The 10,960-nt window shown below is 40.9% G+C and overlaps 1 protein-coding gene across 1 annotated transcript; it reads right to left on the bottom strand.

Moving 5' to 3' along the window:
• Positions 1-276: 276 nt before the first annotated feature.
• Positions 277-3,707, bottom strand: ankrd34bb (ankyrin repeat domain 34Bb). Its single transcript, XM_061039315.1, has 2 exons — positions 3,424-3,707; positions 277-2,263 (listed from the first exon to the last, which is right to left on the bottom strand). Exons 1-2 carry the CDS (start codon positions 3,624-3,626, stop codon positions 841-843), a joined length of 1,626 nt encoding a protein of 541 aa, XP_060895298.1. The 5' UTR covers positions 3,627-3,707; the 3' UTR covers positions 277-840.
• Positions 3,708-10,960: the final 7,253 nt, after the last annotated feature.

The raw sequence follows: 10,960 nt of genomic DNA, 5'->3' as shown, positions 1-10,960 counted from the left end.
AAAAACAGTCCGTACAGACAGGAATAAAAGAAGGAACTGTATCCACGCTTTACCTGCTCCCATCAGTGGTATTCTAAAAATGATTTATGCTCCTCTATAAACAAATATAAGTGCAGCTAACAAACTGTTCAAGATCAAACATTTAAACTTGAGGCATAAATCTGATTCGTGCTGTGTCACAAAAGTGATAAGTCCAACCTTATCCAGAGTTTAGATTTCCAGACTACCTAAAAGGCATCAGAAATGATCCACCACCATTCATCAAAGCAACATTTTAAAAGTTGTTTTCTTTTCCTGGGCAAAGCCTTTATTTTTTACTTTTTACAAATCAGGAAAAGGAAGTCTGGCCTGGAAGTTATTTAACGCTAACCACAGGTTTCACCAGTTTCACAGAGAAACTATGAATTCCTGGAGTAATTTATTCAATGTTGATTGGGTTCTGAGTTTATTTGTGAACCAATGGAGAAAAAGTATGCCTTTATTTGCACATTTATGCAGAGAGGGTTTTTTTCTGCCATTTCTTCCGGTGTTTTGTCCTTTACCATCTCGTCCACAGGCCTTGTCCAGGTCATTTCTTAGTAAAACACTAGCTGAGAATGTTTCTTTTTTTCTTAGATTGAAGTGTCATATTTATTCTTGTGTGTTTCATTACATATACATTTTCCTTGTGAATAAGAGAAAAATAATGTCTGTCAAGAGAAGACCAAAACAGTACATCAACTATATTTAGACTTAAAGTGCACATGAGCTGGTATCGGCAATGGTGAAGTAGTCACAGTACAGCAATGAATGAAATTGGTAAGAGATCTTTTTTTCCCCTAATACATGCAATATTTAATTCTACTGGCCAAAAGTTTCCTTGAAGTTGGCCAGTTGTTGAATCTGCTCACTCTGCATTGAGTGGCGTCTCCACAGCATTTGTTTGGCTTTGGAATCCCTGGGGAAACCTGGTGCACAGGGTAGAAAAGGCTTTGACCCTGTATGAACAGCATTCAGTGTCTTGCTGCTGCCACTCAAAGGGTAAGAAGCACTAGAAGTGACCCCAATATCTGGTATAGGAGCATGGGGATTGAGAGGAGGGAGATATCCAGGGCGAGTGTGGGCGATGTGATCCAGAAGAAGGGCTCCTGAGCCTCTTCGCTCCAGCCCTGCTGCTCCTCTTTTGGGGACAAAGCTCTCCAATGATTCCCTGGATCCTGACAGAGTAGACGATACACTGTTGACCAGTTTGGACTTTTCTGTTCCTGTTCCATTCCCTGCAATATTTTTGGAGCTATTATCTTGGCTGCCAAACTGTGGTAACTGAGAGTCTGAGCTGTAGTGGTCAATGCCGATGTTCCTCAGACGGAAAACATTCTGCTGAATGTCTTGGAGCAAGTTTGGGTGGGAAGCAGAATGTGGTGAACTTGCAGCACTGTCATATGACATCTTTCTACCAAAGACTCTTTTTCCACATCCTGCCCGAGTCTCATTTCCTGAAATGTTTTCCAGTGCTCTGAGAAGTCCTGATGAGTCTTTGACGTCGATGCTGTGGTGGCGTGAGACAGCTGGAGGTCTTCCATGGAATGCAAGGCCGTTCACTCTAAAGGACAACTCCTCCTCAGGTGTAATTTCTGCTGGCTCCTCAGTTAAGGAGGAGGCCTGGCTTTGCTGGAGCAACAGGGAGGAACTTTTGGACCACTGCTCGGACTGTAACCTCTGGAGGTTAAGTCGTTTATCCACCCCAGGAATGCGTAAAGGACTAGGATGATGGTTTGGAGAGCTTGGGCGAGATGTGATTAAACCAGGCCCTGAGCATAAACACTGGGGATCCCTGAGGCCAAGAAGGGGACTGCCAGGCTGGGGAGAAACACTTGCTGAGGAGCCCTGTGGAGGAGTTCGTAGCTGGAACTCAAATGGCCACATGCAAGAGGATGTCGGGGTGTAATGCATTCGCTCCTCAAGATCAGGAGGTGGAGGGACATTGAGGTACTGCTTTGTCATCTGATGGCCTGATGGCAGTTTGTTGGTGGTGATGATGATAACCTCCTTACCCTTTGCTTTACAGGCGTCCAGGAGGACCCTCAGGACGTCACTGTTGCCTGAATTGACAGCATAAACCAAAGCTGATAAACCGGTGTGATCCTCCAGAGTTGGATCAGCTCCACTGCTCAGCAGAAGGGACAGAATTTCAGCTCCAGCTTGTTCTAGGCATGCATGCATCAAAGCCGTTTTTCCTGTCTTATCTTGGATGTTTGGATCAGCGCTATTTTCCAGAAGATACCTGGTGGGAGAAAAGGTAACAGTTATAAAACCAGGAAACACCTGAATTGAAGCTAATAATCTTCAATGGCAAAACATTATTTTAGGAGTCTGTTTGTACCTTGCATTAACATCCGTCCTGGGGGAACTGATATACAGTAAAGGGAATAGCTCATCATAGGTGTGAACACACCCTAATGTGCCCTGAAGATGGGTCGGGAACCGACAGCTCAGACCACATACGGAGGTAGTCTGGCATACATTTATCCATATTGTTTCAGTAGTATGAACACTCATGCATCCTGGGCAGCATTAAGGACCGCCCCCTCAACTGGTAGAACAAGCTGCCTCCCTCTGGGTGTAAACAATGATGCATCCAACTTTTTCAAACCGGACGGCACTTATTTGCATGTGAGGCAGGGAAGTTAATTCTGATCTCAAGTACTCTGCAGAGATGCATTGTTAATGCAGTGTAAATGCCCGTACTTAGAAAAATATGTAAGATAACTACTGAATTAAATAATAAATTGACCTCACTATATCATCAGACATTAGGGAAAAATGCTACGTTAAAGAACTGGCTTCACTCAAAAAAATGCAGGAGCCAGTAGGGTTATGTCCTCCTTCTAAGTTTAGATTCAGGTCCAAAATGGTATGTCGTTTTGACCTGAGAAGGAAGGTGGTTTTAAGACATCCCCAAATAAACGTTTTGGATGCCCCTTGGTTTGCCAGGCAAACGGCAAACCAACAGGTGTTGCAGCGATGGAAGCGGGCAAGAGAACTGGTTCAGATATAACTGATTCTACCCGACCTAAAAAGCCTCTGCATGTTTTCTAATAAGCTCCATGAACAGAAACATGGAAGAACTGGGATAAATATTGGAGATGCTTTTGAAAAATGGAGAGAGGTTCGAACCCAGAAAGGTTTCAAGACTGATGCAGAGCTGGTTAGACTGACGCTTCAGTGTCTGCGACATGGCAACCATGTGCCGATCAACTCTAGGTAGGAGGGGGCGGGGGGGGACAGCCCTCTTCAATGTTTTGAATTTGGAGTGCATTACCTATTATGCTAGGAGTCAGAGTTACATATCGCTCCTTTAAGAGCTATCCACTTTTTATCAGATCAGCCTGGATGGATGTTAATGCAAGGTGAAAACAATATCAATATCCTGATAAAGCATACCGAACCATCTTCTGTTTGGGTACACTCTGTGAATCTGTGTGGCGTGTCTTGCAGGCCACCATGAGTGGTGTCTCGCCTTGCTCGTTACTCTCATTTATGTAGGCCCCACCCTCCAGGAGAAGACGGGTCAGACGCAGACGACACAAATAGACAGCCTTCAGCAGAGAATTGCCATCTGTTCGGACCTCTGTTGATTCATCCATCGTGAGGATCTTTGCTTCCTTAAATTCACCTTCAGTGTCGATAAGATGAAGCACCGTCACTTGTTCATCCAAGGATCCACACAGTCTAGTTCCTGCAGAGAAAAAGAGGTAGACTAAAGTTTCAAGTGAAGATCTTCACGTTTGCAGCCATTGACATCTATTGAATCTGTGGATCCTCAAAACACAACAGAACTGCAGATACATAGCTGATCTCACTGCGAATCTTTGCTTTATCTCTGAAACCAGACTTCTGCAATCCCACTGTAAGACTGCTTTGTACCCCAGATTCTCACATGACTAGAATACAAAATGAAATACTGGAGAAGTAGCCTACAAAAGATTGGCAATAGAATCAGATTTGTCCCTTAGATACAAAGCTTCAATATTTGTTCCTTTTTTAAGGTCAGCACATCAACAAACTCTTATTCTACCTGTAAGAACCATATTGTCCTGAATATAGTATGACCTTGGGGATAAAACGACCCCCCACTTTTCAAGACACATTTTTAGAAAACATACTTTTTGAAGAGCAAATGTTATTTTTCCAAGTCAGGGGTCTCCAACACGTTGCCAATGAGCTATTGGACAGATTTTCAGTAGCTCACCAAGATGCTCGCAGAATGTGTACACAAAATCTGACAACAATAAATGCACCTTTAAAGCCTCTTTACACTTCAGCCAAGAAAGTTTTTATTTTTACAAGAATGTAAAGTACGAGTGTATATGCCTTATCTGCATTATCAGTGTTTCAGTTGGCAAAAGGAGCAACGTAAAGCGTGACTACAACAAAGTCCATGGTAACTTTGCACGGGACTTCCTTGCAGGTGAAAGAGCTGAAAGCGACACTTAAGTATTTGTAAGGAGACGAGTCAGTTGGAAGTTCACTCATTACTGTGGAAATCTCTATGATATCAGATGTACCTGCGGAACTCCTACCATCCGTAATATTTTGGTTCAGAATTGGCCTTAAGTACATTGAAAAAGCTGCACTTTGTAATTAAAAATAAGTAGTTCATCCTGTTTTAACACATTGTGAATCAGAGTAATATTATTCAGCTAAAATGTGGCTATACATTATATACAGTCATATTAATTAGTATGATCTGAAATACACTATTGGATGGCAAAAAAACTTGTGTCTCCCTCATGGCCAGGGTAGTTTCTATAAAATTTCCATCCATCCATAAAAATATGCACCTTCTTGTGTTGGACACTAGAAAGCATCATTCTTATAAGTGGAAACATGACATAACAAAGCTCAAGAAGCAACTCACAAATGTCAGAATGGTGAAGGATGACCATTGGCCGAGACTGGCATCAAATGGGCACATCATTTTCCAAAAATAATGACATTTGAACAATCAAGGTTAAACGTTTGACGTGTTGTCTTTGAGCTATTTCTAATGAAATATGGGGTTTCAATGTTTTGCAATTTGTTACATTCTGTTTTTATTTACATTGAACACAGCATCCCAAACTTTTTTGGAAAAAAAGGTCAAAGAGCCTCCAATTCTACAACTCCAAAATTAATTTAAGAGACACCTTTGTCCAAAGCGATGAACATCAGAGAGTAAGTACAACACAAGCGATGATCTACAGAGGAGGAAACAAGGTTGGTGAGTGCAAACCAACAGCTTTAAGCCGGATCAGACACAGGTGCCGACTGGCAGTGCACATAGGTTAAAGTTAAAGTTAATATATCATAATCAACAGCTATATCGACAGAGTTCTAATCAGCACCAAAGCCATCCTAAATATCCTCATAATCAATATCATTCAGTGTGTAGGTGCTCCTGAAAGAGCTGGGTCTTTAGCTTTTTCATAAAGATGCAAATGGACTCTGCAGAACGAAAGGAGACACCCTAATATGTTATAAAGCTGAGAATCAACGAGGTGCTTAAAACAAATCAAGTTAACCTCTCAAATGAAGACACATTATCCACAGATGCACGAGTATGATCAGATAGTCAAAGTCTTCAGCTTTATACTCACAGTTCTGTATCTGACCTATGTTGTTATAACATATTTAATTGAATGTTACATCATTTTGCAGTATGTGTATTCTGAAGCTCCTTGTACCTCAGTGTGCAGCCTTTCTGTCTGTTGCCTTGAATCCTCACAGTGAATGTCAGACGTCTGAGAAGATTATGCATTCATATGTCTGCTTTTGTGTTAACCCTTCAACATTCACTATAATAGTTGCTGCTTTGACTGCAATAACAGCAGTTTAAAATCCCAAATCACAACAGCTGCTATATGTAGAGGCAGTGTGAAGTAGTGATAGACAGACAGTTAAAGGGAAGAACTGTAGTTTCATTTGGCTTCAGATGTCAGAACAGAAAGTGTTCGTCATCTGCCTGTTTTCACTCCTGCAGCTAGTGTGAGTGGCCTTGTGTCTCTTATCCAAGTCTGTAAAACTGACGGACAACTTATTCTCAGTGTATCTGCCAAGATCAGACAACACAATATCAGCACTATGATGTCCTAAATACAGAAAAATGAGTCATACTGTGTGGTCTGGCATCATGGAATATAACTGATGCAGCATCAGGATGCCTTACATCCAGACATTAAGAAAAAAAATCAGTCGGAATGAGTTCGACAAGTTCTCTACCATCGTCAGTCACCATGATTAAAATGGACACATGCAGAGTGAACAGAGAATAGTAATGATTTCCACTACAGAAGAGCGGAAGGGCTACTTAACTATTAATGGACGAAGCCTGCAGGTGTGTCTTTGCCTCTGGGTCTGAAGAGTTCCCCGTTGAGCATTTAAAATAAGTCTTGTGTTGGAGTTCGTAATGTTCCAAATTCAAAATGATTGGAATTTTACTGTAAATGCATACCGGCCCCCAATGTCGGTCGACCCCATATTTAAATCACATCAAGAGCATAGCTGAATCCAACCTTTGTAAAAAATATCTCAACACTCTGATAAAGTAGCACAACATGATATAAAATGGAAAGAACTTCATTCTCGTGAAAAGTGGGATTAAATTGAATTTAAGGGACGTGTTTCTTGTTTTTATGTAGAAATAATTGGACGCATTCGTAACTTTTTGGAAATTATGGATTTTCTGAGGATTTTTGTCTAACTTTTGTCCTCTCTCTATTCTTTACTTATTTAAAGTTACTCACTGTGTGTCTGTTAATGTTTTATCCATTTGGTTATTCTAATGACATGTTACTGCCAGTACTTAATAACACTAGTGGTGTCTTTACAATGCTGTAATGGTTTATTTGTGAGGAGTGTAATGTACTGTGTGAAGAGCTGCAGGTTTGGACCTCAGCATGGAGCCTTTTCTGTAGGGTGACATTCAAACCCCCCCAGCAGAGCTTGTTTGAGGGGTCAGGTCTGGCCTTCAACGAGCGCCAACACAGACAGAATGACTAATGAGCAAGGCAGCAGAGAAAATGTCATTCCTTAACATTTAATCACTCCTCTTGTAAAGGCCTCTCTGGCTCCTTCATTTCACACAACTGAGAGGGACTGAGATATTATTATTAAATCATTCAAATGAAAATCTTTGTATGGTGCTGACAAGAAAAATACAAAATCTTCTGCTGTTTGTCTTTCTTTTTGTCACTTCTGTTTTATTCCTGAGATAAGCACAATATAGACATTACAATGGACTGTCCATTGTTTTTTGTGTGTGTGCAATTTAGAACATTTAACTCACACAACCCAACAACAACTGAGTTACCTTATTAATATAGAAGATCCTTTAATTTAGACATCAGTGAGTTATCAATTATCAATGAGCTCGAACATTGGTTGGCACATTCCAAGGGGTCTTCACCCAGTTTGGGTATTACTGTGATCAGGGCTATGTTTAGGTTTCTGAGAAAAATGCCGTTTCAACACATACTTTATGTTTCCAACCATACTGGTCTCAGAATATCCCAATTGTTAGATAGAGCTCTACTGGCATTCCTTCTATAAGTTGGGTACTGCCCTTGTTTTCAGCTTTGTCTGCTGTAAATAACTCATCCAGTGTAATAGTAGTGTTCAGAGTTTTACTGTCCTCTAAAGTAAGTGTAGGGAGGTCCAACCCACTAAATCATTTGTGAAGTCATCTTCCAAAGGAAACAAACCACTAGAACTACACAACTAATTATTGAATATCTCTTATTTCTTTAGTCGAAGACACAACTCCAAGTTTAGCACATCTGATTGTTGGTATGGACCACTTAGCTTCTTGTTGCTTAAGCACCAATGCCAAAAGGTGGCTTGGCCTGCTCCATTCTAATTCATACTTTATATGCAGTAATAAAGTAATAATACTGTTTGTTTAATATGGATCAAAGGTTCTGCCCATCTTTGTTTTGTTTTGAGCTGATTTTCTTTTGTATATGTAGTCTCCTCCGCAAGGCAAGAGCTAGTATCTTTCTCATTCTTGCGCAAGCTAATCTGAATGTTGTCTTTTTTGTTGAGGACCATGCCAAACTTCTTCGCCTGGATGTCTGATTTGTCTTTCAAAGAACAGAGAAAGTTGTCATTTTCTGCCACATGCTATAGGGTCAAGGGTATTTTCAAGCGAGACCTTTAACATGTGGGCCAGACTTTCTTGGAGAGATTCCATCTCTGTAGCCATCGTTCGTTTGATTAGCATAGCTAATTCCTCCGGTGACTTGTTACACTGGCCTTCTGCTGGAATCCTGCTTCTTAGCCGATTGCCAATGATTGCCAATGAGCCTAAATAATGTAAAGGAAGGTTTTGAATCAGAGCTTGTTGCCATGTTGCCTCGTCCCTCTGCTGTCTTACTCCAGTCCATAAAAATATTTTTTGGGCCTGTGTGCATTGAAACCACTTTTTGTGCTGGCAGCGCCCATGACCTCAGTTTCACAGCACTTCTCACCAGCCCATATTGTTGCTAGGTTACGAAAGTTAATTCTGCTTCCCTAGTGATATTAGTTTGGTTTTAGTATCACTGTGGGCTTAATATTGTTATTCTTTATTCAAGAAAATATCCCCAAGAAAACATAAAAACAATGTACAGTATATGAATCCTGTCCTGGCATTTACAGCAGCCCAAGACCTGGACCTGTCGAATAGACAAGTCAGGTTTTTTTTAGCCTCCTTTATTGTTGTTGACCAAGCTGATATCAGAAGTTCTGCCCCTTCTTGATTTTGATTAGTCAGTTTGGGAGATGTTAATCATCTCTGCCCATAACTGCTACTTTCAATATTTTGCCTTAAAATGTTCAACAACTGGTTTTATATTATTGTTCTCCCGTTTTCCTCTCTTCTTTCACTAGAACTTAGTGGTAATGTAATAATCATGTAAATATAGAAAATGTAATTTCCCATCTTCTGTGCAGTCCTGTGTCAGTTAAAATGACCTTGAACATGTAAAGAAGGCTAATCCATTCGGTTTTGCTCCATCATTGCCTGACTCAGAACTTCAGACAAGATTTGATCTTTTTTGATGCTTTGTACGAAGACAATTCAAAAGAAAACAAAATAGTTTGGAAGCACACGTTTTTTTTTTTTTCACTTATCCCAGCCTGGATATGATTCATACTTTTTTATTCTGAATCGGGAAACAGGATTTCTGTGTCATTGGAGTCAGATCACGATTAAACTCTCATCTCACCTTTTAGGGACATTTGCAAAGAAACAACAAACTATAACTCATCATTTAACTTCTTTTCTGCAGAAAAAGTTAAAGTTGCAGAAACTTACCTGAATGCGTCTCATTCTTCAGTGTGAAAGGTCCAGGTCCAGGTTCAGGTCCAGGTCCAGGTCCAGGTCCAGGTCCAGGTCCAGGTCCCTCCTGTTGACAGGTCAGTCAGAGTCCAGCCTGATGAGAAATCAGTCAGTCACTCAGCAGAGATCTGTGCCGGGAGTGACTGATGAAGGAGGGATGAAGACTAATATACGTCAGATCAGTGTGGAAGGACGGCCTATAGCAGCTGAGAAGCAGGAAGCACTCAGCCAATGACAGCACATCTTATTGTGCAGCAGCCTCAGTGCAGCAGACAGGGGTCTTTGGTGAAGTATTTGCGCAGGTAAGACTAATTTCTTTTCAACTTCAGGTATTCAGTCTGCTGATGTGTGGAGGGACAATAGTGGCGCTGACGTCAGCGAACAGTTCAAGGCGACGATAGATTTATTCTGGTGAGGATTACACAACAGAGAGCTTCAGTCACTTCATGGATGTATTTCCATATACAGAAGTCAATGATGGAGAACGGATGTGAAAATAAGTCACCTGAATGCTTTAGAGACCGACAAGGATGTAGATTTGATATCTCAGGAAGGTTTAATAACCCGTTGTCCTCTGTTGTGTGAGAATTAAAAACAATTGTAATGTCAGTTTGATGAAATGTTTAAACTGTCCCTTCCTGAGTGATGAAGTCCTTGGAAAAGCTCATCAGAAATGAGGTTTAAACGCAGGTGGAAACATCTATTGACCCCCTGCAGTGTGCATATAGGTCTGGCAGGGGGATGGAAGATGCTGTTGTCTCTCAATTAGGTATTTAGTATCGTCACCTTGATGGAATCAAAGCTCATGCTCGGCTTTTATTTATAGATTTCCCTTCTGCTTTTAATACCATACAGCCTCATCTTTTAGCAGAAAAACTCATTCACAATTTTAAGTTGGATCATAATCTTGTAGGCTGGGTACTAGACGTTTTAACTGAGAGGTCTCAATGTGTGAGAGTAAACGGCTCTTTTTCCAATCAGCTGTACTCCTCCATTGGTTCTCCTCAAGGATGTTGTCTCTCCCCTTTATTATTTATCTTGTACACAAATGAGTGCTGTAGCAATCACATTAGGAGGCATGTATTTAAATTTGCAGATGACACAGTCATTTTAAGTCTTCTTGAAGGGGAGGAGCATCCCCATGGGACTGTGGTTGATGAATTCACATCCTGGTGTGATGAGTCTTTCCTTCTGCTAAACCTACTGAAAACAAAGGACATGATTATTGATTTTAGGAGGATTCAATCTAGTCCTGTGCCAACCATATTATAGAGATGCTGGTATAGAGATAGTGAACAGCTACAAATATCTGGGCACTGTGCTGGACAACAAACTGTCCTTTGAGCAACATGCTGTTGTTACCACAAAGAAGGTCCAACAGAGGTTGTATTTCTTTTAATGTATCCTCTGAGATGATGACCCTCTTTTATAAAAGTTTTATTGAATCAGTTTTAATGTTTTGTATTATTGCCTGGTATGGTAATCTGGCTCTAGCCAATAAAAACAGACTTGGTAACCTGGTTAAAGTGGCGAGCAAGATTGCAGGGAGGAGTCGACCTCTACAGCAGGCAGGTTTTCAGAAAGGTGACTTCTCTCCTGCAGAGCCCAGATCAGCCTCTCTTT

The sequence above is a fragment of the Labrus mixtus genome, chromosome 5 (assembly GCF_963584025.1).
Source record: "Labrus mixtus chromosome 5, fLabMix1.1, whole genome shotgun sequence".
Lineage (NCBI taxonomy): Eukaryota > Metazoa > Chordata > Actinopteri > Labriformes > Labridae > Labrus > Labrus mixtus.
The sequence above is the reverse complement of the archived record's forward strand: the minus strand, read 5'-3'. Positions and strand labels throughout refer to the sequence as shown.